This window comes from Caretta caretta, chromosome 22 (assembly GCF_965140235.1).
Source record: "Caretta caretta isolate rCarCar2 chromosome 22, rCarCar1.hap1, whole genome shotgun sequence".
Classification (NCBI taxonomy): Eukaryota; Metazoa; Chordata; order Testudines; family Cheloniidae; genus Caretta; species Caretta caretta.
Window position 1 is genome coordinate 18,260,291 of NC_134227.1, and position 27,822 is coordinate 18,288,112.

The window sequence follows — 27,822 nt, forward strand, 5'->3', positions numbered from 1 at the left end:
GTGCCCTCTGATGGTTACTGTCCGTGCCAGATACCCTAGGCGGTGCAATAATATCACCAACTGGCTACAGAACTGAGGGCAGCAAGTCCGAGAAGAACAAACAGGGTTCTGGGTCAAGTGTTGCACTGGGGGCGATGGGCAAATCAATGCTGCTTTTTGGTGGTGCTGGATTAATGCACAGATGCAGCGGGGCCCAGCCCTTCAAAATCAATTATTTAAACAAAAAGCTGAAAACCAGGCCCCGATTCATCCTTGGCCTGCCCACGGGGTACCCCCCCACAGCAGGGGCGGGTGGGTGTGAAATGCGACCTGGCTACCTTGGAAGGTGCAAATGAGAACACGAGGTAACACGGGCCCCACGGTTTTGGACGAGGAACGTCTCTTACAGCACCGCTGTCATGTAAACTAACGTCGGAAACTGCCCGGCGCCTCGGCCCGAGCACTCAGCGCGGCGAGCCTCGCCCGGCCCCCCCGGATTTCCTGAGCGAGGCCGAAGCCTGGCTCGCAGCCCCTGCAGGGCAATTCAAGGGAAGGGCCGTTCCGCGGCCCCCCGGAGCCTTTCATTTCCAGCGGGGCCCGCCGCGGCAGGGAGGCTCGTTCCCGGCGGGGAGGCGGCTCCGTGCACGCGCTGCCTGGGAGCTCTTGAGACAAGGTCCCGGTCGGGTGGCGTTGGGCCGGGCAAGCCGCGGCGGGGCGGGGGCAGCGATCCCGCCCGCCTGCTTCTTCCCCGCAGGCCGGGCCCGGCGTTGCCCGGGGGGCCTGGGCCGACCCCACCCGCTCGGGCCGGGCCGCGGCGGCTCTCGGGCTCCATGGAGACGGCGCGGGGCCCCCCCGCCGCCTCCCTCCCGCGGGCCGGGCGGCTGGTCTTCGCCGGCTCCGCCGAGCGCGACGTGGCCTTTGCCAAAGCCTTCTGGGACTCGGTGACCCTGCAGCCCCCGCTGGAGTCCTGCCTGGGCCGCGCGGGGCCGCGGCCTCGACAGACCCGTGAGAGACCCCCCCCCGCGCTGCAGGGAGACCCCCCTCCCCCCCCCGCGTTCCCCCCTCCCCCCCCAGCGCTGCAGGGAGACCCCCTCCCCCCTCGTTCCCCCCCTCCCCCCCCGCGCTGCGGGGAGACCCCCCTCCCCCCTCTCCCCCCCCAGCGCTGCGGGGAGACCCCCCTCCCCCCCGCGCTGCGGGGAGACCCCCCTCCCCCCCTCTCCCCCCCCAGCGCTGCGGGGAGACCCCCCTCCCCCCCGCGCTGCGGGGAGACCCCTCTCCCCCCCCAGCGCTGCGGGGAGACCCCCCTCCCCCCCCGCGCTCCCCCCTCCTCTCCCCCCCCCAGCGCTGCGGGGAGACCCCCCTCCCCCCCGCGTTCCCCCCTCCTCTCCCCCCCCCGCGCTGCAGGGAGACCCCCCCTCCCCCCCCGCGCTGCGGGGAGACCCCCCCTCCCCCCCCAGCGCTGCGGGGAGACCCCCCCTCCCCCCCCGCGCTGCGGGGAGACCCCCCCTCCCCCCCCTCTCCCCCCCCAGCGCTGCGGGGAGACCCCCCTCCCCCCCCGCGCTGCGGGGAGACCCCCCCTCCCCCCCCTCTCCCCCCCCAGCGCTGCGGGGAGACCCCCCTCCCCCCCTCTCCCCCCCCAGCGCTGCGGGGAGACCCCCTCCCCCCTCGTTCCCCCCCTCCCCCCCCGCGCTGCGGGGAGACCCCCCCTCCCCCCCCTCCCCCCCCCAGCGCTGCGGGGAGACCCCCCTCCCCCCCCCGCGCTGCGGGGAGACCCCCCCTCCCCCCCTCTCCCCCCCCAGCGCTGCGGGGAGACCCCCTCCCCCCTCGTTCCCCCCCTCCCCCCCCGCGCTGCGGGGAGACCCCCTCCCCCCTCGTTCCCCCCCTCCCCCCCGCGCTGCGGGGAGACCCCCCCTCCCCCCCCTCTCCCCCCCCAGCGCTGCGGGGAGACCCCCCTCCCCCCCCGCGCTGCGGGGAGACCCCCCCTCCCCCCCTCTCCCCCCCAGCGCTGCGGGGAGACCCCCCTCCCCCCCCGCGCTGCGGGGAGACCCCCCCTCCCCCCCCTCGTTCCCCCCCCAGCGCTGCGGGGAGACCCCCTCCCCCCTCGTTCCCCCCCTCCCCCCCGCGCTGCGGGGAGACCCCCCCTCCCCCCCCTCGTTCCCCCCCCCAGCGCTGCGGGGAGACCCCCTCCCCCCTCGTTCCCCCCCTCCCCCCCGCGCTGCGGGGAGACCCCCCCTCCCCCCCCTCGTTCCCCCCCCCAGCGCTGCGGGGAGATCTCCCCTCCCCTCTTCTCTCTCCCCCCCCAGCGCTGCAGGGAGACCCCCCTCCCCCCCCGCGCTGCGGGGAGACCCCCCCTCCCCCCCTCTCCCCCCCCAGCGCTGCGGGGAGACCCCCCTCCCCCCCGCGTTCCCCCCCTCCCCCCCAGCGCTGCGGGGAGACCCCCCCTCCCCCCCCCTCCCCCCCAGCGCTGCGGGGAGACCCCCCTCCCCCCCGCGCTGCGGGGAGACCCCCCCTCCCCCCCCTCTCCCCCCCCAGCGCTGCGGGGAGACCCCCCTCCCCCCCCCCGCGCTGCGGGGAGACCCCCCCTCCCCCCCGCGCTGCGGGGAGACCCCCCTCCCCCTCCAGCGCAGCTGGGAGACCCCCCCTCCCCCCCCCTCCCCCCCCAGCGCTGCGGGGAGACCCCCCCTCCCCCCCCGCGCTGCGGGGAGACCCCCTTCCCCCTCGTTCCCCCCCTCCCCCCCCGCGCTGCGGGGAGACCCCCCTCCCCCCCGCGTTCCCCCCCTTTTCTCTCCCCCCCCAGCGCTGCGGGGAGACCCCCTCCCCCCTCGTTCCCCCCCTTCCCCCCCGCGCTGCGGGGAGACCCCCCTCCCCCCCCGCGTTCCCCCCTCCCCCCCCCGCGCTGCGGGGAGACCCCCCTCCCCCCCCGCGCTGCGGGGAGACCCCCTCCCCCCTCGTTCCCCCCCTCCCCCCCCGCGCTGCGGGGAGACCCCCCTCCCCCCCCGCGTTCCCCCCTCCCCCCCCGCGCTGCGGGGAGACCCCCCTCCCCCCCGCGCTGCGGGGAGACCCCCCTCCCCCCCCGCGTTCCCCCCTCCCCCCCGCGCTGCGGGGAGACCCCCCTCCCCCCCGCGTTCCCCCCTCCCCCCAGCGCTCCGGGGAGACCCCCCTCCCCCCCCGCGTTCCCCTCCTTCTCTCTCCCCCCCCAGCGCTGCGGGGAGACCCCCTCCCCCCTCGTTCCCCCCTCCCCCCCCGCGCTGCGGGGAGACCCCCCTCCCCCCCGCGTTCCCCCCTCCCCCCCCGCGCTGCGGGGAGACCCCCCCTCCCCCCCCGCGTTCCCCCCCTCCCCCCAGCGCTGCGGGGAGACCCCCCTCCCCCCCGCGTTCCCCCCCTCCCTCCCCGCGCTGCGGGGAGACCCCCTCCCCCCTCGTTCCCCCCCCCAGTGCTGCGGGGAGACCCCCTCCCCCCTTCTCTCTCCCCCCCCCAGCGCTGCGGGGAGACCCCCCTCCCCCCCCGCGTTCCCCCCCTCCTCTCCCCCCCTAGCGCTGCGGGGAGACCCCCCCTCCCCCCCCGCGTTCCCCCCTCCTCTCCCCCCCCAGCGCTGCGGGGAGACCCCCCTCCCCCCCCGCGCTCCCCCCTCCTCTCCCCCCCCCAGCGCTGCGGGGAGACCCCCCTCCCCCCCGCGTTCCCCCCCTCCTCTCCCCCCCCAGCGCTGCGGAGAGACCCCCCCTCCCCCCCCGCGTTCCCCCCCTCCTCTCCCCCCCCCAGCGCTGCGGGGAGACCCCCCTCCCCCCCCCGCGCTCCCCCCCTCCTGTCCCCCCCCCGCGCTGCGGGGAGACCCCCCCTGCCGCCCCGTGCTGCGGGGAGACCCCCTCCCCCCCTCGTTCCCCCCCCAGCGCTGCGGGGAGACCTCCCCTCCCCCCTGCATTCCCCCCCTTCTCTCTCCCCCCCCAGCGCTGCGGGGAGACCCCCCCTCCCCCCCCGCGTTCCCCCCCTGCCCCCCCGCGCTGTGGGGAGACCCCCTCCCCCCCTCGTTCCCCCCCCAGCGCTGCGGGGAGACCTCCCCTCCCCTCTTCTCTCTCCCCCCCCAGCGCTGCGGGGAGACCCCCCCTCCCCCCCGCGTTCCCCCCCTGCCCCCCAGCGCTGCGGGGAGACCCCCCTTCCCCCCCTCGTTCCCCCCCCCGCAGCGCTGCGGGGAGACCCCCCTTCCCCCCCTCGTTCCCCCCCCCCGCAGCGCTGCGGGGAGACCCCCCCTTCCCCCCCTCGTTCCCCCCCGCAGCGCTGCGGGGAGACCCCCCTCCCCCCCTCGTTCCCCCCCCCCCCAGCGCTGCGGGGAGACCCTGCGTTCCCCCCTTTTTTCCCCCCTGCGCTGGGGGGTGTGAGTGATCCTCATGTCCTTCCCCTTGCCCCCTATCTTGGGTGACCCCCCATTCCTCCCCAGTAGTGGGTGGGGTGACTCCACCTTAAGACTGGTTTCAGAGGAACAGCCGTATTAGTCTGTATTCGTAAAAAGAAAAGGAGTACTTGTGGCACCTTAGAGACGAACCAATTTATTTGAGCATGAGCTTTCGTGAGCTACAGCTCACGAAAGCTCATGCTCAAATAAATTGGTTCGTCTCTAAGGTGCCACAAGTACTCCTTTTCTTTTCACCTTAAGACTGTTTATTTCCTATCTCCCCAGGGCTGCCTTGAGAGCCCGCAGCCTCTGTTCCAAAAGCCAGCTGTATTTTAGCTATGCCCTCCCACCCCCCACTTGCCCTGCATGACCCCACTATAAAAAAAACCTCTTCTGTGCTGGTGTAGAACCCAAGAACCCAAATCCCCTCTCCCAGCCTGCCTGTATTGGGTGTGTATGATATGCCTTTGCTTCACAGGCACTGGAGATTCGAGGTGTTGGCCCAAGCCAAGGCCTAAACTTGTGTTTCATTGGATACAGATGAGCTGCCCCATTCCAGTCAATGTAAATACTTGCATGATTATGGTTAAGCATGGGTGTAGGTGTTGACAGGATCAGGCGCCTGCTTTGGTAACTGGACGAGGTTGAAAGTAATGTTTTGGGGTGTTTCTGAAAAGTTCCTTATGCATTGGTGCAAACTCCAGTGTGGACATTTGTGTTCTGGTTTAAAACGGGTGTATTTTGATTTAATTAAACATGTTTTTGATTGCCTTGAACTAAGCTTGGTTAGTGAAATCAGTGTCTGTGTGGTCTTTTCTGCTGCTTCAACTAAACTTGTTTAAAATCACCCCTGTACTTAAACCCTATCATGCTGTATGTCAACAAGGCTAAAGTGATCTTTTATTTCTTCTTTATGTGGTTTTTGTTTTTTAGAGAGAAATATTGCTTTCCAGATTCCACCAGGCAATAACAGTGAGTATAAAATAACAAGTGCTCTCGTGTTGCTAAACCCTTGACACCTTGGGGGTTTTTTGTGTGTGTGGGGCGGGGTGTGTGTGTGAGTGTGGAAATTTAGCCAGGAAGTGGCTTATAGGGGCTGAGTCACAGGAGACTGCCCTCTCCCCAATTAGTGGCAAGAGAAAGATGGTCCCGTGGTTAGAGTGCTGTCCTTGAACTCCAGAGACCTGGGTTCAATTTCCTACTCTGCCACAGACATCCTGCGTGACCTTGGGCAAGTCACTTTATCTCACTGTGCCTTAGTTTCCCATCTGTAACCTGTGGGTAACAACACTGCCCTGCCTTACAAGGGTGTTGTGAGGATACTGTGTTAAAGACCATGAGGAGCTCAGGTAATGGGGGCCAGATTCCCAGGAGTCTTACCAAGAGCCCTGTAGCCAGATATAGCTTGATCCTGTGAACGTTATGAGCAATTGTGGTGAAAACAACGGGGCTATTTTTGTGCTTAGAGGTAAACTTGTGCTTGTTTCAGGATTGTGGCCATAAGCCCCATTTCAACTGGGTAGTTGAGTACTCCCATTGACTTCAGGTTAGGCACGTCCTTAAGTACCTTTCTGAATAGGGGCCTGTGTTAGGATTTACTTCTCCAACTCAGTTTCCAAAATGTGAAATCAAAGGAAACTTACCAGGCTTGTGAATTAGTTCACAGTTCTGCAATGATGCCTGTCACTTCTATTGTTACTGGCCAAACTGCATTTCCATAATGATGCTGTAACCATGACTGAGAACAAGTCAAGTCTCAGATTTCCGTATCACATGCCATTTGTATAGGTCTTAGTGCTTGCTATTCTGAATCCTTATTCAAAAGCTTGTCTAGCACTAATTTTCTATATAGCCTGTGACTCTCTTATTTTATTTAGAGAGTGAACAGATAATCCTGGAAGCTCAGAAAGCTGAAGAAAAAGAAAAATATCTTCAGAAGGTAGGATCTACTGAATAAAAGATTCTGGAGTGTGCCTAGTGCAAATTTTTTATGTTTTATTTATATATGTGTGTGTATATAATGTTGAAATACATGAATGTGCATAATACATAATATGCACGCAGAATAAAATCTAGACTGGTTATTTTTATATATCTATAGGTATACATACAAACACACACGCCCAGTGCTTTAATAGGGCAAATTTACAAATCTGAAAACAATTATGAGCCAAATCAGCTGGGAGGAAGAACTTCATCAGAAAAATGTGAATGATGATTGGGAATCAGTTAAGATCACCTTATTAGGTGCCCAGAAATTCACAATGAAGGAAGAAGCCTATACTGGTTTTAAAAAAAAAAAAAAGACATAGTTTAGAGGGGAAGTGAAGGAAGCCATAAAAAATGACAAATAGAAGGGTAAGTTGATCGTAATAAATGTAGAAAATGGGTAAAGGAAACCTAGGGACCCAAGGAGAAATATATGATCACCAGAGTTAAGGACAATAAGAAGGAATTTAAGTATATTGAAGGAAAAAGAATCTTGACAATGGTATTGGGCCATTACTATATGGAAATGGTAGAATTATCGATAACAATGCAGGAAAGGTAGATGTTTTGAATAAGTATTTTTGTTCTGTTCTGTATCTGGGGAAAAACAGATGATATAGTCTCATTATATAGCGCTTCTAACACTTCCCATTCCACTAATACCTCTGGAGGATGTTAAACAAGCTACTGAAATTAGAGCTTTTTAAAGCAGCAGGTACAGATAACCTGTGTACTAGACTGTCTGAGTAGCTCACTGGACCATTAATGTTGGTTGTTCTGTTTGGTGGGTTTTTGTTTGTTTTGTTTTTTAAATTAAGTCTTGGATCACTGGGGAAGTTCCAGAAGACTGGAAGGAAGCTAATGTGTCAATTTTTTAAAAAGGGTAAACAGGATGACCTGGGAAATTTTAGGCCTCTTAGCTTGACATCAATCCTGGGCAAGATGACAGAGTGACTGATATGGGACTTGATTAATCAAGAAGGAATAAAGGGTCATGTAATTTACTGCATATCAGCATGGGTTGGTGGAAAACAGATCCTGTCAAACTAACCTGAACTCATTATTTTTAGTGAAATTACAAATTTGGTTGATCAAGGTAGTAGTATTGACCTAATATAGTTAGACTTCTGTAAGGCATTTGACTTGGTACCACACACAATTATATTTTTTAAAAAAAAAGATACAAAGTTCAAGTGGCACATTAAATTGATTAAAAACTGGCTAACTGACAGATCTCAAAATGTAATTATAAATGGGGAATCATTATCCAGTGGGTGCATTTCCAGTGAGTTCCTGCAGGATTTAGTTCTTGACCCTATGCTATTTAATAGTTTTATCAATGACTGAAAAGAAAGCATAAAATCATCACTGATAAAGTTTGCTGATGACCCAAAAATAGATTGGGGTGGGGGGAGTGGTAAATAGTGAAGAGGACAAATCACTGATTCAGGGCTATCTGGATCACTTGGTAAACAGGGTGCAAGCAAACAATATATGTGAATGTAAATGTCCCAAGTTCGCACTCATCGGAGATTTTTAAGAGCAGGTTGGACAGACACCTGTCAGGAATAGTCTAGATAATGGTCCTGCATTGAGTGCAGGCTACTGGACTAGAAGACCTCTTAAGGTCCTTTCCAGTCCTATGATTCTATGAAAAACCCCATGGCAATCCTGAAGAGCAATTTTTCTTCCTGTATATGTTGGTACATAGTGTTGCACAGTTACAATAGATAAATATGGTTTGAAGTCCATTTGGAGCCATAAAACAAATCTGCTTTTTAGTAGTGCCTCTTAGAAAGGCTTTTTATCTGTTATCCCTTTAACAAAGGAATTGGGATAATTAAATTGCATTTTAAATCTGGAGTACAGCTAGTACTTTTATTAAAAACATAAAATTGAAAATAATGAAGGAACTTAAACAGCACAGAGTGCGAGTTGTTTATCGAATTGAAAAAGGAGCTAATTATCCTACTGCAGCAAAACCATCGTCTCAGTAAGGACTGGTTTGTTTTTTTTGTAATATTAACATCAAACATTTAACTCCTTGTAGCTGAAGTCGACTTAAGAAAAAAGCATAAATTGCAAAGTTGGAGTGCATTTATAAATTTATTAATATAATTTCTGAAAGTTGTTACATGTTTGCTTTAACATGCTGCTTGTGACTTTTCCTTTTTTAAAAAAAAATTGTTGCCAAGCTGATAATAGCACAACTCTGGGACATACAAAGGTTTCTACAATGGAAAGCAAGTAGATTATATAGAATATTCTGTATATAATGAACAATGGGTTGTTTGCAGAATGCACAGTGCCATGGTGTAGAAAACACTAAAACACTAAAATAATCAGGACGCTAAATATTAAGATTACACCAAAACATAAGGGTGAATCCTTCCGCTTGTTTGCTTGGTGCAAAGGGGTGGAAGATGGGTTTAAACAGCAAGCTGGGTATTCCCCTGGCATAGGGAAATATCCAGGTAGTAAAAAGCCAACACATCTAACTCTGTACCACCTGGCTGCCTTGCTTCAGTGATCCCTACCTGCCTAACAGTCCTTCCAGGGTCATCCCCAACTGGTGGAACTTAGAGCAACCGTAAGGCTGCTCCAAGTTGTGCTGTAGAATGGAGTTGAGTCCATGATGCCCCAATATCAGGTGGGTGGAAAGGTGGCATGTTGTCACTTATGCTCCCCTTACCCACCTGAGATCTGGTATTTCTAAGAATTTAGCTAGCCCATAGTATTTACAGAGAATTAATCAGTTCAAGGGGACCATTTTTTTTTAAAGACCAAAAGTATTGCATCCACTTTCAAAATTAAATTCCAAGCATATTAACATTTGAGTGCAGGTCCAAGTGTGGGGTTTACTTATTTCTCCTTGTTATGCAGCATGTTGATTTAACAATTTTATATACAGGGGTTTTGCAAATTAATGCAAGTTTGGGGTGGGGTGGTGGTGGTGGTTAGGAATATGGGAATTGCCATGCTGGATCTGATCATTGGTCTGTCTACTCCCTTATCCTGTCTCTGGCAGTAGTCAATACAGATGCATCATCTGAGAAAAATCTGAGAAATCCATAGTAGATGATTATGTAATAACTTGCCTGTGGGGAATGTTTCTGCCTAACCCCTGTCAGTTAGTAGTTGTCTTATACCCTGAAGCATGAAAGTTTATATCCCAGCTGTATTTTTAGACTGTCCTAAGTCAAGAAGCCTTTGCCTAATTCAGTTCAAATTTTGTAGGCAAATTCTAGCTCCAGCCCAAGCCCAAACATCTGCACCGCTATTTTTAGCGCTGTAGTGTGAGTCTGTATCTGTAGACCTGGGCTCTGAGACTCGCAGCACGGGGGCTCTGCTTGCCATGTTGCTGTACCCTTAAGGCTTTAGAGGTCAAAACCAACACCTCCAATATCTGCCTGTAAACCAGCATGGAGCCAATGCAGATCATGGAGCACATGTGTGGTAGGCTGGAGATGAGGTATACCATTCAACAAGCCAGTAGAACTGTTCATTTGACCAAAGTTACTCACCTATTTGTTGGGAGGGTTGGGGCTATTAATCACTATCTCAGCGCTGCAAGAATAAATATGAAAGACTGTAATGGTTTCTCATGCAATGTGCATCTACAGGCTGCATTCACTTTTGAAATTTTTGAACCAAAACTTTTACTGGCCCAAAAAAAAAAAAAAAGCAGATTCAGGTCATCTGAAACATTTTTGCGACTTTGTGTTGAATTTTCCAGATGACTTGTTTGTTTTTCAGCTTTAAAAAACGAAAAGAAAAAAGTCACATCTGTCTTGATTCTGTTTTATTCTTCCAAACAACTTGTTTTGAGATTTCCTTCCATTTAATTTTAAAAATGGAAAACTTAAAAATAAGGTCAAAATCCAAACCAAATGTTTCAATCCCAAACCAAGGTTTTTGACTCTTAAGTTTGCTAACAATTTCAGAAATATTCATTTTTGGGTGGATCTGATTTTCCCCTTCTTCCTCTCCCCTCCCTCCGCCCCCCCTCTGGAATTGCCAGAAAACATTTGCACAGCTCTATTGCAAGACCTCTCTTTGTTTGATCGATTTTGACTCTCAGACCATAATGGCTCCTTTGATTGTATTGTCCCTAATCAGGGAGGAGGTTTTGAGACATGCTGTGTGCTGTTCATGTGCTGACATACCTGTGTATGGTTAAAACGCCTTAGTAAAGAAGAGAAGCTAATGTGCATTTAAAATTTTTATTTCATATTCTGGACGAATCTCATGACAAGCAAAGTCTATTTGGTGGTTGTTTTGAATGATAAAAGTAAAGTTTTGAAGAATTGGATATAAGATTTGTAGCTTGTTGTTGGTTTTTTTTTTTTTTAATTTAAAAGAACACTTCATCCATGAGACTAGTCAATAATAGACTTTACTGTTGTTTAAAAGATCATGCATTTAGGAAGAAGCTTGTTTGGCTGATTGTGAGCTCCTTGGGGCCTGGACTGACTTTTATTATGTGTTTTGTACAGCACCTAGCACAATGGGGCCCTGTTTGCATTCAGGCCCTTTTGGTCCTAGTGGAATACAAATTAACAATTATGACCCTTAAAATCCTCAAATTTTTTTAATCTGTTCAAATAACATTTTTTGAATGTAAGAAGACACTAGGATTTACATGATTCAGTCTTGTTAACTCACCTACTGTACTTGAAAAGTATCCAGATACCTGTCACACTTCTCTCTCACACATACATACACAGTTAGCGTATAATGACGGACACCCCATTGTACTTTTGCTTTCTAGATGCTGAAGCATTCAATAGAAGTAAGCTTTTTTTTGCATTTACCAACAATAAAGATGGTAAATTAGTACAGTACTGCATATGTTCACTATGGATCCAATTAATAGGAAGCTAGCTCAAAAGCAAATAACATTCAATATTATGATAACGTTGGTAGCCTTACTTTAGTAAAATGTTTGGGGCTGGGGGTTTTGGAAAAGCTTATCTTTTAGGCCTGGGAAGCAGGCCAGATGAAAGCAATCAGCAGTAGGTGTGTAAAGGTGCTGAGGTCTGCAGCTCTTTCTTGCAACTCAGCAATTCTCCTCTTTCCAGTTAATAACCTGGTAATGCGTTTAATCTATTAGCATGCATTAGGCTTACCTTTTGAAAATTGGATTAACAGGGCAGTGTAGTCCTTTTCAGTGAATATTCAGTTCATTTTCTAAAAATTCGGCAACTAGATGAAATCAAGATAGTGCAGCTTTGCACATCCTTCAGTTTTAGGTGCAGTTGAGAAATGTTAATGAGCAAATTATACAACTGCAAGACCAAGTACTAGCCTCCAATAAATCCAGGGATATGAACAGAATAAGACTACCATTTTAAATTATTAGACAAAGGTAAAATTTTCCTTTCAAATCCACCTGGTAGATCTTGAGTTGGATGTAATGTTCTTTCTGTATGGGGAGGCGTCTCATTGGAAGAACAAAATATGGAAGGTGAGATCGGCAATGCGGATCTGAGAAGAGAATTTTTCCCTAAGTAAGGTATAAAGTAAGAATTTTCAAAAAAGCATCAAGTCAAGATATAACCATTACACTGTAATTTCACAAACTCACAGTGAAATGCATTCATTGAAAAAGGTTGTTTTAATTAGCCAGTTAATTTTAATGAAACTGGAGTAATGTGCGCAAAAACATAGCTGGTGTATATTTTTTTAAAACATTTATTACACTGGACTAGTATGTAATTCATTTATTTCTAGTGTTTTTAGATTATTATCTGATTACCTAAGAAATTACAAGCACTGCAGGTCTAAGGGAGTCAGTCTAAGTGTGCCTAACATCAGGTAACCTAGCCTGTCTGAATATATTCAGACATATTGATACGCAATGCTTTTTAAACTGGTCACTTCTTCTCCTTCAATCTTGGTCTCAGACTGCTGTCTTCTACCTCATCTCTGAGTTAGTGCTGTAGGTCTGAATGTGACCATTGGATACTTTGATAGTGGTGTAGATCACATCAAGAATTTATTCACCTAGAGTACAGAGCAGCATGGCTGGCAAATGCATTGAAGATAACTTGAGGGCCTGGAAGAGACTTTCACAAGGTGGAGTTAATGAAGTGTCAGGACACTGCCCTCCTTCCAGTTGGCATTATTGCTGATTTGGCAGTCAAACCTGGCCTGATTGTGACAAGGTACAGAGGCCCAGCACATAATGGGATTACAAGGAGAGCCAAGGTTCCCTAGTTATCACATGGATCATCTGGGTTACTAAAGCAAAGGAGAAGCTGCAGCAACCTGGGTGAAAGGGTTTGCCCTTTCCCCAGTTTTCTGTAAAGGCTGGGGCAGCCGTTGCTCACCGCCTTTTCTTTTATAGCCCCACCTCCCCATATCTTCCATGTGATAGCTCAGAACTGAGCTCTCCTTGTAACCTCTGACACGCTGGGCCATTGTGCCTTGTCCCAGCATGTTCAGGTTTGACTGCCAAACTTGAACAGGGTTGGCTTCCTCTTGTTTTTAATATTTGTGTTCATAAAGCCACCCCGGCAGAAAGGGAATTGAACTCAAATAGCATCTAGGGTTTTCTTTCACCTTCGCTGGCTGGTGTTTATCAATACAATCCCTTTTTTGTGTACTGAGGTATAGATTCGTCCCCCTCTTTTTTACAGCCTCACATATTTAGCTTTCCTTTCTAGTAAAGGAAAATAAATAGTAAAATGTAAGTTCAGACTCCAGAATAATGTCTAGGTGTTATATTGGGGCATCCGCACCCCAAAATGGACTAGTTTTAGTCTTGGATCTCTTCCTACCGGCCGTATTTTTAAAAAGAACTGTTCCGTAAATCAATGGTAACGTTTTTGGCTAGGTTTAAAGTTGGTTAAAATTTGAAGTGGTTTGTTGAACAAGTGACTTTTTTCAAGGGCTGGAAATTACATAAGCAGAAAGCTCAAACTGTGCAGAGGAAATTGTGGTCAGACAAAAGAATCCGAGCTGGCTTCAGGAGTTTTCTTTCGGTAGCTGGGTATTAATATACTGGCAGAGGCTATTGGTCTGTCTTCGTTGCAGTTAACTCTGTCTTTTACTTGGCTGTTGCTCCCTAACCCATACTGGCCACAGACAACAACCCTCTTGCCCAAGTTTAGAGGTGCTTTTAAACCCAAGCTTGTTGGCCTGGGTGGGGCTGTGGGTTAAAACCCAGATGCTGCTCTCACTTGGGCTGGTAAACCACGGACTTTGCAATGGGTGACTAAAGCACTCTTGTGCTGATAGTCCTTCAGTGCTTTCCCACAGTTTCCCCTGTGTGCCTAGAAGGACAGACAAGTTCTACCACACCTAACTGGGAAAAAATCAGAGTGGCTCAGCTCACTGCAGCACGAAGAGCCATAGAGATGCCCCCAGAAGTCATAGTGATAGGCACAGGGGAGCACAGCACCCATAGCTCAAGTAGGGCTTTGCAGTGTGGCTGCTCATGCCTGGGCTAGGCTAACTAAGGGTGATTGGCCCCTGAGTTACCTTTGCAGTGAAGATGTACCCTAAATGATTCCTTAAGGAATGTTGAGCATCCTCTTCCCTCCTCTTCCATCCTCTCTTGGCAGGAATCCTTTGTCTCCTTTTACTTCCCTGTGATAGGTACTAACATATTCCTGTGTTTAAACCATAAATCAACATTGAGCATCTTGGTTTTGCTGATTAAACATCTCCAGTGCTGTTTATCCCTATTTTTCCTTACCCTGCTCCAATAGCTAGATCTTCTATTTTGTTTTTTCCTGAAAAATCCCTTGCTCTATCTAGCATTAGCTGCTTGGGTAACAGAAAGCAATTTCTGATTCATTGTGTTTTTACTAGTGATTAGAGACTGTAGGTGAAATTTTGGTCTGTTTAATATTCAGATACTTACAATTCCGTGTGAGTCTCCGCTCTGGTATTGAAAGAAACGGGGAATGACATGGGCACTGAATAAAGAGGTTTTCAAATCAGATTTTACTTCCTTAGTTTTGTAAACATTGGGTTTTAACCCAAAAGGAGTTATGAAGTGAGAACTCTTTGGTGTTAGTCACATTCTGTAATTTGTTATTCTCTGGCATCAGTGGCGGAGATTTCCCAGAATACTTATTGGAATGTCTGTTTCATAACAAATTACTAGGAATGTCTCAGCACAGTTTAATATGCTTTTTACCCAGCTTAAACAATTTCAAGCTAGAGAGGTGGTGGGGCAGGAAGAGTAGAAAGTCTGTTCTTCATTTCCAGCAAGCAAAAAGCATTTGATTATTTGTGTGTTAGAAGTATTTTGATTTATATGGGTGCCTGGAAACCCAAGTATTAAACTGGTCTGAGTAGAAATTGTTGCACTGTTCATCATGCAATCGTTCTGCTTTGCAGCTGGTATTTTAGAGAGGGAATGGTTTTAACAAGTTCTGGGACGTGAACTTATCTTTTTACAGTTCAGAAGAACCAAGACTGTTAATGAAAAATAAGCAAAAAGTATTTGCATGTTTCACTACTCTGGATGAAATCATGGGCCCATGGAAGTCACTGGGAGATTTCCCTTGACATCAGTGAAGCCAGGATTTCACCCTCTGACTTTTTAAAACATTGCCTTAGAGTGGGAGAGAATTGCTTGCACCGAAGAAGTTGTGTCACAATAAAAGGTGTCTTCTGCCTTGGATGTGATCCTGTCACATCTTTCAAGCTACACAGGTTTGATGTGGGTTATTTTGGATGGGAGACCAAAATAATCCTTATTCTGCAGTTTTGAAGAGACACAGGGAGTATTGTTTGCTAACTTTTGTTTGTAAATGTGTTTACTTCACCACTTGGAGTGGTTCATCCTGGATCAAGACACAGATGGCTTTCTTCATATATCTCTACATCATTCTAGGAACAGAAAACTCTCAGTATTTTAAGATCAGACTTTCTGGATCATGGAAAAATGCTGTGAAATAACTGCTTAGTTGACAAAATATCTCCTAATGTACTTGTTACATATTTATTCTAGCTCTCTGCTCCATTAAGAAATCAAATGTTTATTGTGAAGCTGTAAGATGCAGATGAGTTTAAATTAATTTCTCTGGACTTAAAATGGTAAATATGTTTTCTCTCAGGCCATGAGGAGGGATGAAATACTTGCTTTACTGTGGAAACAAAGAGAAGAGAGGATTACAGTAAGGGTGGTTATTTTTCATATTCATCTTTAACATGTCTGTCTCAAGAGCAGTCCTTCCTTGGCACTTCTTATAATACAGCAGGTACTAGGAAACAACATACTCTGGTGAGGGGATACTGATAGAATTGGAGATTATCTAGTCTGAGAATAGTCTTGGAAAACAGATGCACTTTAGTATGAATATTAATGACCTTTGGGAAAAGGAAGTAAAATATGTCTTCTTCCCCTTGTAATCCAAAAGACAGTGGGAAAAGGAAATTGGTACCGTATATACACATACACACACACACACACACATATGGTCAAGGGGTTACTTGGCCAGATCTTGGGGCTGGGGTTAATCTTTGTCAGACAATTATATTTCTTATACCTAGGTGCCCAGGTTCCATTCTTTTTGAGGCATCCTGGTAGAAGAGGGTCTTCAGGAGGGATTTAAATGTGCTTTTGCTCAGGAAGGATGTTTCGGGCATTAGGGGTAGCATGGAAGAAGGTATGGAGATGCTTGTGAGAGAAGCAGATGGTGTTGAGGCTCACATTGCTGACAGGGAGGCAATAGGAAAAGAGACAAGGATGAGTAAGTGCTAGGCCTAGGAGGCCTGGAAGAGAGCTTGGATTTGGAAGGCAGAATCTAGGGGAAGGATTTATGAAGGGGGTGATATTGTCAGGTCAGTGGGCAAGGAAGATGATCTTGGCAGCAGCGTTTTGTTATAGTTGTTTGGCTACTAATAATGGAACTGAAATGAAATATACAATATTAAACTTAAGGATGAGTCACAGAAGCAACACTTCAGTTCGTTTTAATACAACCACATTTCACAAAGTAGTTAAATTTCTCAATTAATTTAGCTAGACTAATCTTTACAGCCTGTCAGTTTTATTTTTAATTAACTTTATTTTTCATTATCTGTTGGCTTTCCCACTATAACACCCTATTACCAGAGATTTATATGGGAACCATAAAACTGGCCATAGTTTTGGCATATGTTATCACACTAGGATCCTTTTTATAAACCAATTTTCTGAGGGTGGGAAATCCCTTTAGCTTTTTTCTTATAAGTAGCATAAACTAGATTTATTGATTTGGAAAGCTTTTGTGTGGATTAGCCAGATATTTAGGAGAAACAGAAGGAACTGGAACAAGAGGGTTTTCTGTATGACCAAAGTATTCTCTTCCTACAGAAAGAAAAGGAGTACTTGTGGCACCTTAGAGACTAACAAATTTATTTGAGCATAAGCTTTCGTGAGTTACATTTCTTTTTGCGAATACAGACTAACATGGCTGCTACTCTGAAATCTTCCTACAGAGGTGATTGATGTGTGAGTTCAGAGGCCGTATAAGACCAAAATTTCTTCTGCTGAAGAGCCATGCATCCTGATTGTTAAATACAGTGACATTCTAGCACAGAAGAGCAAAACTGCAGATTTTAGGCAGATAAATGTAATGATTTAATGTAACAAAACAGTGACTTAGAAAGCAAGGTATCATAAAAGTCTTTCATAGATGAAATCTTCATCTTAGGAGTAAAATGGTTTTAAGAGCAGAAGAGTCCTTTTTCTTCTCTCATTTATTTCAGGATTGTAAAGTGGTTCAAAGTAAGTACTTCCTTTTCACAAAATTCATTAAAATCCAGGATAATGCATATCTGTGTTACAAGACAATTTCCAGATTCAGTCAGTTAAAACTAAGCTTGCCACAAGGGACTGATCAAAATGACATTTCGTACGTATAAGAGCTGAATTGCTACAAGTATGTATCAGAGGGTGTCTATTAATGAGGATCTCTTCATCTGCTGCTTTTTGCTTTGTTTTGTATGAATAAATTATATATGCTAGAATAATCAGACTAGCTATGGTAGTAATTTACAAAAGCATCTGATCTGCTTGTTGATATTGTATTTCTGTGATTGTATAATGCAGTTTTTCAGAATGAGCAAACTAAATTTAGAATGAATGAAAACAAATTCTAAATAATCTTTCTTTTGTTTCTTAGAAAGAACAGATTTCTTGTCTGCATAAACCAAAGACCAAAACACATCAAGTAAGGTAATGTAACTGCTTATTATAAGGCTATCACTCTGTCCCAGCAATATTGCTCTGATTAAAGTCTGTTCGCATTATAAAGTCCTGTTTTTGTCGGTTGATCGCTCTGCCACAGAAATGTTCTCTGGGCCATAATGTTTTCCAATCATTTTTACTGTTTTGAAAAAAAGATAATCAGATTTCTCACACTCATGTTTTAGAGAATCAGAGGCTAGTGAAGAGAAAAGCCCTTTTAAATTGACCATGTACCCAAGTGTTTGTGAGACTGGAAATGAAGGGCTAAATCCTGCAAATGGATCTTCCTGGGGGCATCCCTACATCATTGCAGAGCCGCATTGAAGCCTTGGAGGCTCTAGGCCCATGCAGATAGTTCAAGATCTAGCCCTAAAACTGGAGCATTTTAAGAATATTTGAAGACTTTTGCAAAGGTGAGGGATGAAATGCCCTAAAGAGAATTTCTGCTGTGGATAGGATACTGGATTAAATTAACCAATCCAAAAGTGCGATTCCTAAACTTGGTGAGAGTTGTGACCAACCTCATGACTGAGGTTGCTGAGGATCTGATTTTTCATTCTGCTGAACAGCTTCCTCTCTGGCCCTGGAATGGAATCTCCCGAGTGATATCAGTACTCTTCTTTCCCATTGTGAGTGAGCATCTGTATAAATAAACAGGAGCCAGAAAATATCAGATAGGGAGTGGGAGATTTAATCTACTGTGTGAGCAGAAGCTTAAGTTTAAGGTCACATTACTGTTCCTTTCGGAAACCAACAATTGATGAAGGTTAGAAAACTCCCACAACTGAACTTTGTCAGCAGGTTTTGGTTAGAGACGACTATCAGACAGGAACAGAAAATATAAAAATCTGTCTTTGTAAAAGGAAATCTCATTTAATTAGATAAAAAAAACAGTTTAAACCTGACCTTGTATACAAAAGATGCTGCTAAATTAAAGATGAAATATCAGGTCCTTTTACACGATTGTGCGGTTGTTTCTTTTTTGTCCGTCCATTAATATGTTTTCACTGTGTATAGAGAAATAATAAAGAACTTGCTTTTACCTATCCACCCATCACTGTCCACCCCAAATATTCTGAAATCCCCACAGGGCCAACATATACAATCTTAGGTGCAGTTTATTTTCTGATACATGTCCACACACTCAAGGATAGAGTTGAGATAGCTGTGAACAGTAAAAGCATTGCTTCTTGTAATACAACACATGCTGCACCTGTGTATCCCTTTCTACAAGAGAATTTCACAGCATCAGTAAATAAGGGCTCACTTACTGATGTAACTAAAAAGAAAAGGAGGACTTGTGGCACCTTAGAGACGAACCAATTTATTTGAGCATGAGCTTTCTTGAGCTACAGCATCTGATGAAGTGAGCTGTAGCTCACGAAGGCTTATGCTCAAATAAATTGGTTCGTCTCTAAGGTGCCACTAGTACTCCTTTTCTTTTTGCGAATACAGACTAACACGGTTGCTACTCTGAAACCTGATGTAACTAAAACACTTCCACTAAAAGCCCAAAAGAATTCAATTGGGAGAATTCTGAGGTCACTGTGTGTGAACATTGGAAAGCTCTCAGCCTAAAGGTACAAAGTGCAGTGCTCTTACACTGCAGATGGGAGTCTTACCATTTCCTCCAGGCAGTCCTATATCTATAGAGTACTAAGAGGAACCATGGGTATTTCGCATTTTCACACAGTATATTTTATTCTCTCATGTAATATTTGTGCTCTGTTTCTGTAGTTTGGGGGCATTCTCATTGATAGTCCCTGCCCTGAGGAGTTTACAGTCTTTGTTCTGTTTGTATAGGGCCTAGTACAATGGGCTCCTAGGCACTACCACAGCACAAATGATAAATAGTAGCAGTTGCCGATTCTCCTTTCCTGATGCCAGAAAATGTAATGTTGCTCTGAAAAGCTGGTGTTCCTGTGGAACATGCTCACATCAGCAGTTCCAAAATGCATTTTGATCCATGTTTCTTAGGCAGCACTCAACCAGTTCAAGAAAATAGCTGCATTTTCTACAACGTTGTCCTTTATTTCTAAAACCCATCTTAAAAATCTCATCTGTGGAAAAGCTGACCTGGTATCTCACAATCCTTGATTCAGCAATTTCTCCCTTTAAATGAGTTTTAGATAATTCAAATGAAAGCATTTTTCTCAGACAGCTGATTAGGCCCCACAGAGAGAACTGAAGTTTAATTCAGCTTATTACCATATAAAACCTTTTAAAAAAACATTTGCTTTAACTCTGCCTTCAAACAGAACATTGGGTGAGTTTGCTTAAATAAATATACTCAGTAGCTCAGAGTGGAAGCTATAGAGTCGTATCATAGTCTAGATTCATATCGTGGTCTAGAGAATACTTGTCCTGCCATGAGTGCAGGGGACTGGACTAGATGACCTCTGGAGGTCTCTTCCAGTTCTATGATTGATTCTGTATTTCATTAGAATACTTGTAAATTTAAGTCTTCTAATGCTTGTCACTAAGAAATGATCAATGATCATATCAATTTCACTAATATCTTTTAAAACATTTATAGTCTTTATTGGCTGAGATGATTCCTGTTTCCAGTGATAGCTCAGATGTACAGTGGAAAATATTTCCTATTTCCAGGGAGCTATGCAATGTCTAAATCCTACTAATCTTCCTTCGGCAGAATTCACTCTTTTCCTGAGTCTTTCTGCCTTTAGTGATATCTTTAAAGTGAATCTCCTTTCTCCCGCTCTGTTTGCCCCCATGCTGACCTCCTCAGCTCCCATGCTTGGTCTGTCTGTATTTATATAGCCTTTCACCTTCAAGTATTTAAAAATAGAAATCCGCCTCTCTTGCTCCTAGCCGGTAGGGGAAATAGTTTGAATAGTTCTTCCTGGACTGCTTTTTTTTTTTTTTTTTGCTTAAATAAGAGCTTGTTGACACATAAGTTGTACTGCTTAATTAAACTGTTTTAACTATAGCAGTACAAGCCTCCTCGTGTGACTGTAGTTGTACCAATATAACCGTGCTTAGAGCAGTATAGCTAATTCCCATACTGGAAGGGGAAAAAGTTGTATCAGTATAAGGCATCCCTATCCTGGTATAACAGCATCCATTTTGGGATTGTACTGGTCTATAATTATTTCAGTTTACAAAAAAAAAAAAAAAAAAAAAAAACCCCACTCACCCTTAACCAATATAGTTGTACTGGTGCAAAATGTGTGTGTCTATTCGGTCTTATATCTTTAGCCATTTTGTGCATGTGTCCATCTGTAGAGCTTATCAAAGGAAAGCCAAGTCAGAGAGCAAACTCAATGTAGTGTGGACCATAGCTATTCTTTCTTGCATGAGATATTAAGGCTGGACTCTAGATAGCCTTGGTCCAGCTGCTGTGAAAGTTCTGCCTACCATGCTCCTGAGCCTTCCCCGTTTAATCAGTTGTTTCATGATTCCAGTGAGGTGTAGATGTGATTGCTAAGGGAGAAGGGATTTCTCAGGTTCAGTTGCATGGAGAGGTTTAAATATCAGAACAGTGAACTGGAATTGGAGTCTGCAGTCAGTTGTCATCATCTCTAGGTTGGTCACTGACCCCTTCTGTCTAGGCTTGCTTCTCTTCCTCTTTCACAGGCACCTCTTCCTGGACACCTTCCCACTTGCTGAAACTAAATGTGGCAACACCTGAACTTCTCACATTTCCTGTGAATCCCTTTCTCCATCACTGCTGAGAACTCCACTGTCCTCCCTGTCACTCAGGCTCATAACCCTAGAGTTATATCTAGATTGTAAAATTTTCAGGGTAGAGACCACATGCTTTTAAAATCTCTGTAAAACACCATGTAAAGATGTGGTGCTCTAGGGAGTTAATAATTATGCAAAAGAAGTGCAAGAAAAAGATATTAAACCAACATGCGTTTTACACAAACTCCTGAACACCTTTAGCACTCTGCCATGGGCTTAGGCATTGCAAAACACATTGTACTCATGCAAAAGGAAAAGAAGTACTTGTGGCACCTTAGAGACTAACAAATTTATTTGAGCATAAGCTTTCATGAGCTACAGCTCACTTCATCGGATGAAGTGAGCTGTAGCTCACAAAAGCTAATGCTCAAATAAATATGTTAGTCTCTAAGGTGCCACAAGTCCTCCTTTTCTTTTTGAGAATACAGACTAACACGGCTGCTACTCTGAAACATTGTACTGATGATCACCCATCAATGCTATTCTAAGACACTCTAATAGTGCTGCCATCCCAGTGCACAACGGTTAGATAGAAATACGCTAACATTGTTTAAACAGAGAATTGTCTTGAGTTTTGATGGTATTAGTTACCCATAATGTTTTGCTTTTCATGCTGATACAGAAAACATAACAAACTTGATGTTGTTTTCTACAGGGTATGAAAATGTAACTGCATACCCAAAGTCCAAGGGTTGGATCCTCAAAAGAGCCTAACTTATTTAGGAGCACATCTTCTATTGACTTTCAACAGACTTATGCTTCTAAAGATGCATAGGCAGTTTGAAATTCCATCATTTGGTTCCAAAAGTTAAAATAATTGCATGTAGGCCCTGTCCTGCAAAGATTCATACATATGCTTCACTTTACGCAGTGAGTAGTCTCATTGGGACTATGCATTGTGGGTTAAGGGAAGCCTCTGTGTTTAGTCATTGCAGGACCAGGGTCATAGTAATTAACAACTCTGTGCCCCCCCTCCCCCCAACAAGTGAACGTTTTTGGTCTAGATCAGTGGTTCTAAACCTATTTACCATTGTAGGCCACAAATGCAACTCTGTTATATGCATGGTGTGGATGCAGTCCATATACTACCTGTAGGGGCCTGAGGATGTCACATGGGCCGCAGCTGTGTGCTGGTTGAGAACTACTGGTCTAGAGCTTGGCAAAATATCTGTACCTGAAAATATTTTGAACTAAACTGAACATTGGAAGCATTTACTCTGCAAAACTGGATAAAGAGGCAAAATGTGTGGCGGTGGCCTCAAGCAGTCAGCATAAAACCTGAAACTAAAGTACGGGAACTGCTTCACTCATTTGTGTACTGTAGCTGACCTGGTTCTGTTCTTTCCAACAGGGCAAAGATATCCGATTCTGACACTGAGGATCAAGAAACAGTAAAAGCCCTTGAATAGTTTGATTAAGTTGACTGACTTGGAGATTAAAGTCTTTGTCTCTTCACTTCAGAATGATATCCTGCTAACAGGCCTATTCTGCTTTGGAATTTAAGCTACATACATTCCTGCCTTCATTACATTTCTAGTTCTTCCTGTTGAGACACGGGATACTCTGCCAAAAGTTATGGATGCACTTGATGGAGCAGCTCTTCAATCTAGCTGTAAATGTCTTTGTACTTTGTTTGGGTAAAAGTCAAAGCAATAAATGTTTAATCCAAATAAATGGATTTTTAATGGCAAATATTTTATTTACTTTGGAAATTAATTATGCTATGTCTGTTTATGGTATCATGATTTTACAAATGCTAGTTCTGTTTTGGTTTTTTTAATCAGCCTCATGTTTTTCCTTTGTCTTGGCTCTCTTCCACCAAACTAAACACAGTGATAACTGTGTATCTGATCAAATAGGGCGGCTGCATAGGGTAATTGTTTGTGATGGTACTATAATATATTAAATTTTACTGGCCTTTCTATCATAGAGACTATACATCTCTCTCTAAGGCTCATTATCTCTCCTAATACGAGGAAAATATAATCCTTACGGAGCTTTATTCCCAATGATTCAGAACTATGTTCTAACTGAATTTAGTGCATAAATTCATTGAGATTGCAAACCCCTGTTACACTAGTTTGCATTCTGCTCTTCTGTGACAGCGCACTATGTCTCTCTGAATTTTCTCTTGCTCTGCTGCAATGTTTCTTTTGGTAGCTGACACTGATGCGCAGCAAGACCACTTCACAAAGGGCTTGGTTCCCTCCCTTGTTCTCTGTGTGCAGGAAATGAAAGTGCTAGTTGCAGTGAGATCTTTGTGGAGATTGTCAGCATAAAAAAAAGTGGAAATACTGCCCAAAAATGTCAATAAAACATTTTGTAGGGTGGGAACTAGAGACATTGCCAGTATCTACAATCCCTGTTCTAGAAGGGGATGTTTTCAGTCTCCTGTCACTTGCAGGGAAGGCAGGTTTTTATAACTTCCTCAGACTCTGTACTGTGAATTAGTCAGCATTGCTTTGCATCACTTTCAGGAGACACACACATTTTGTACTCTGGCTCAGATAATATGCATCTCACTCAAAGCACCAGCTTTGTCCAGCCATCAGTTTTCATTGCTATTATCAAATCTGACCAACCTCTCTTGGCTTTTGAAATATTAATGCTAAATTTTAATGTAGCCAGTGCTTGAATAGGAGAGCAGAAGGGGAAAAACCCTGTAGGTGCAGTTGGTGATAGTGGTGGAGTTGGAAGTACTTTTCCCTCTGAAGCACTACTCAGTGAGTCTCCTACCCGAGCAGTAGAGGTACCATCTTTTGGATGTGCCATTAAAAAGTAAGGCCCAGCAATGCCTGGTCAAAAAAGATCCTATGCCCCATTTTGCAGAAGTATGGGGTATTAGCCCTAAAATTTCAGCCAAATAACAAAATAAAGAAGAGGGTGACACTCTCATACTACAGTAATGGATATGGTGTAAAACCTGAATCCACTAGCACTGATTTGAACTGAAAATGATACACACCTATAACAAAATCGTGGCTAGAAAGAAATGAAAAGGATCTGACAGGGGCTAAGATAGACTAGAGACAGTGTTGGGTCATTTGGTTAGTGACTTATTGTGACATTCTTGGGGTGGTCAGGACTGCATTGTGTTTAACTGGGTGTCAGCTCCCTGACACTACTAGCCTGTTATTGGCATAGCCCAATCTCCTGTGGGCTATGCCTGCCCTTTACTTTTCCCTCCAGGTTAACAATAAGTGTACCTCAGTCTCCAATTCCTTTGGAGTATTCCCCTGTCATATCCAGCCTCTTCTATATTGAACACTCAAAGAATTACCAGCTCAGCTGTTCCCAAATGGACAGTATACACACCAGAATTATATCTTTGTAGAACACACAGTACTTGGATATATTTGTCATGAAAACAAGAATAAGTTTAACAAAACAGAGATGCAAAGTGAGTAAGATTATTGGTGGAAAAAATGGTTAACTATCAAATCAATACACATTTTCTAGAGACTAAACAATCTAACCTCCTGTCTAAAGCAGTCTTATCTCACACATAGCCTTTTGCAGTGTTTCCAGCTAAGGCTGGTTATGATCCCATTTTTCATTAATGTAAATGTGCCATCTATTTACTTCCTAGGTGCAGGATAACAGGGTGTTTTCCTTGTCCACCCAGCTATAGTGCAGTAAACCTTCTGAAGTGCACCCCCGATAATACTATTTTCCCCCTGCCGCTGTTCTCTTCTCGTTGAATCTCACAATTGTTCTTCTGTGTTTTGTTCCTGCTGATGATTGTGAACAAGACAATGCTCAGTGTACATTTCAACAGATAAATGGATAAATTTATTTGAGTGGATAGAAAACCAGTTTTTGCCTCTGCTGATTAGCACCTTGGTACAAACTGTAAGAACATATTTCCAGTAATATATATCCTTCCATAGTAGCAGTGCATACATTTCATGATGATATTCATAACCAGTGTGAAACCAGCTTTCCTTTGACACATTACATGACATTTTTTTGGTATACCAGAATCAGGATTTGCTTGTAACCTCCTTATCAGTTGACATTGAGAGATTTAGGGTCACATTTATCCAAGGGATTTTAATTCTTTGGAGCTTTGCTAGCCAGATTCTAAATGCTATAACTCTTCTGAACTCTGATGGACTTGTAAACTGAATAGGTCTGGCAAATTTCATCAGCACTAAATTCACTTAATGTAAAGGAAAATAAAAGTTTGTTTGTTTAAGCAGATGCTGGGTAAGGAGAAGGAGCATGGGGCTAACACTGTCACGAGGACTGCATAATTAGTTAACAGAATTGTCTAACACATTTTTAAAATACTGAAGACTAAGATCTGTTGCAAGACAAATTATATAAGATGTTTAAATATTTGTACTTCATGCTTGTTCAAAAAAAATTTGATCAGGGCTCCATTCCCTAATGACATTTTTCTGTCAAAATCAGCAGAATTTTAATTATAATTTCTGCTAAAGATGCTGCAGTGTGACCTCTGGTTGTGCATTTGATTTTGGAGGGGCTGATGGTGAATGAGTAGCACAATATCCAGTCACCTGCAGTAATACAACAAAATGTCTTGTAAACATTGACACTTCCTTCAAGGAAGGCGTGCTGATAGTTTTAACATTTTTTCTTTGAACCCATTAAGAAACTCCTTGTATGTACGTTCTAGAGCAATTGGAAATTATTTTACCTATAGTATGAAAATATCCAACAGCTGCAATGAAGTTTATTTTTTTATATACTTTCTAGAAGCACAATAATTATTTTGGTCACCTCATTGTTCATGAAACAAACAAAATCTTCCAAAACAGGATATCCTTTTGTGTGTCAAAAAGTGTTTCAAAGAGCAGATGTTCCAATGGAGCTTCAAGGAAGTGAAGCTTTGGCTGGCATGTGTCCGATTTTAGGAGTAGAGCCCAAGCTCCTGGCAATTTATACACTCTGCTTTTCTAGATATTTAGAATAGCTTAAGAGGATTTGAGGTGGTTGGATGCTTATGTTGCCTTAATGACATGCCTTGCTTTAGGGATTTTGAAGAATCTTAAAATGGAAAGGATTTAAGGAGTTTTCTTCTAAAAACCCAGGAAATTAATTTTTTTTAAAAATGTGTTAACACAATAATTAAAGCCATAAAATTGCTCATGAGACTATAGGTTCATAAATAGGTGTTTGAATGTTTGCTGGATCAGGGCCTTAAAAACCAAGGGTCAGGAACTGCAAAAGAATAGCTCCTAGAAGAGCATTACTTCTGCGTTACACATCCGGTGTAATTTTATGACATGACATAACTATACAAGATGTGCAAGGCAGCAGAGGTAATGCGGTTGGAACCCTAACTTTTGCATTTCCTGACTACTGGCGATATGGAGTACAAAGCTTGCAAGTTTTACTAAAAGGCCTTTTAAAAAATTAATATTTATTGATTTTTGGATAATTGTTTCATTGAAAAGTTTCTCCAACTGGGCCCAAAAGAATGAGCCTGGGTTTTAATTTTCTTTATTAAAATTTGTGTTTTTCTTAAAAAATTGAGAATTCACAACTTTGTGTATCAGTGCCATTCAGGCAATAGTGCTCTTGAGTTTTCCTACATTTCATTCTTTGTAATTCTCTGTCCCTGTCTGCAGCACCTGGAAACCATCTCAGGCATGGAGAATTTGACCCTCAGCTGAAGAGTCAATGGGCCCGGAAACAGATGCACACCAACTTCCCAATCAGGAAATAACAGACAGTGAGGAAAATGCAGACTCAGCATTTATCCCATTAAAGTCAGTGTTTGAAACAAAATCCCTACATATTTTCTTTTTGTCCCAAAGCAGATGCTTAAAAGTGCCCAGAGAACAGAGTCCTCAACACCTCTGATGGGAGGTTCTGTCCATAGCTTTTAGGGGTTGTGGGCAGAGGGTCTCTCCCTAGTTTGTGCAGCCTGTCAATCTAGCTCCCTGGGGTGAGGGCACATTTCCTCTTGTCCTAGCTCTTTCCGCAGCGATCATGCAAATCCCTGAGTCTGCAGTAGAAAATGTAGCGTTTCGTGTTGGCATGAATACAGCCTTATCTCCCCTAGAGCAGGGGTGTGAGATTGAAGGGGTGTGGAGGAGTTGAGTGTAGGGTGTTTGGGGAGAAATGGGGGTGTTTTGAGAAGGCTGGGGGGCTCTGTCTTGGAGTTGAGATGAGAGAGCCTGTGGGTTGCACAGAGGAGGTGGGGGGTGTACAGTGTGTGTGTAGAGGACTGAGGGATACAGGGGGCAGGGTTGGAGGATGTGGGGAGGTGGCTGGGAGTCTGGAGGGGGAGTACTGGGCTGAGGGTGGGGGGCCCGGTGGAGGTTGCAGGGGTGTCCGGGGGCGGGGTGTACAGTGTGTTGGGGCGGGGGGGAGGTTGCAGGGGTGTCCGGGGGCGGGGTGTACAGTGTGTTGGGGCGGGGGGGAGGTTGCAGGGGTGTCCGGGGGCGGGGTGTACAGTGTGTTGGAGCGGGGGGGAGGTTATGGGGGGAGGGGTGTGTAGAGGAGGTGGGGGAGTCTGGAGGGGGAGTACTGGGCTGAGGGTGGGGGGCCCGGTGGAGGTTGCAGGGGTGTCCGGGGGCGGGGTGTACAGTGTGTT

General features: G+C 45.8%; 1 protein-coding gene across 2 annotated transcripts; it reads left to right on the forward strand.

Annotated features, from left to right (window-relative positions):
• The first annotated feature begins 658 nt into the window (after positions 1 to 658).
• HOATZ (HOATZ cilia and flagella associated protein) lies at positions 659 to 26,992 on the forward strand. Of its 2 annotated transcripts, XM_048827397.2 has the most exons (7): positions 662 to 984; positions 5,300 to 5,338; positions 6,244 to 6,305; positions 15,430 to 15,489; positions 17,482 to 17,534; positions 22,606 to 22,866; positions 26,852 to 26,992. In XM_048827397.2, the coding sequence occupies exons 1-6, from the start codon at positions 810 to 812 to the stop codon at positions 22,661 to 22,663; spliced, it is 447 nt and encodes a 148-aa protein (XP_048683354.1). In that variant the 5' UTR covers positions 662 to 809; the 3' UTR covers positions 22,664 to 22,866; positions 26,852 to 26,992. The 2 variants fall into 2 exon arrangements, with proteins under 2 accessions (XP_048683353.1, XP_048683354.1); XM_048827396.1 differs by lacking the exon at positions 26,852 to 26,992 and having other exon boundaries at positions 659 to 984; positions 15,430 to 15,495; positions 22,606 to 22,946.
• The last annotated feature ends 830 nt before the right edge of the window (positions 26,993 to 27,822 follow it).

What these genes read in the sequence shown, in the direction of transcription:
- HOATZ (XM_048827396.1), top strand. Translation starts at nt 810, where the DNA reads ATGGAGACGGCGCGGGGCCCCCCCGCCGCCTCCCTCCCGCGGGCCGGG. An exon ending in AAGAAAAATATCTTCAGAAG is followed by an intron (nt 6,306 to 15,429) that starts GTAGGATCTACT and finishes GTTTTCTCTCAG; the next exon opens with GCCATGAGGAGGGATGAAAT. An exon ending in ACCAAAACACATCAAGTAAG is followed by an intron (nt 17,535 to 22,605) that starts GTAATGTAACTG and finishes TCTTTCCAACAG; the next exon opens with GGCAAAGATATCCGATTCTG.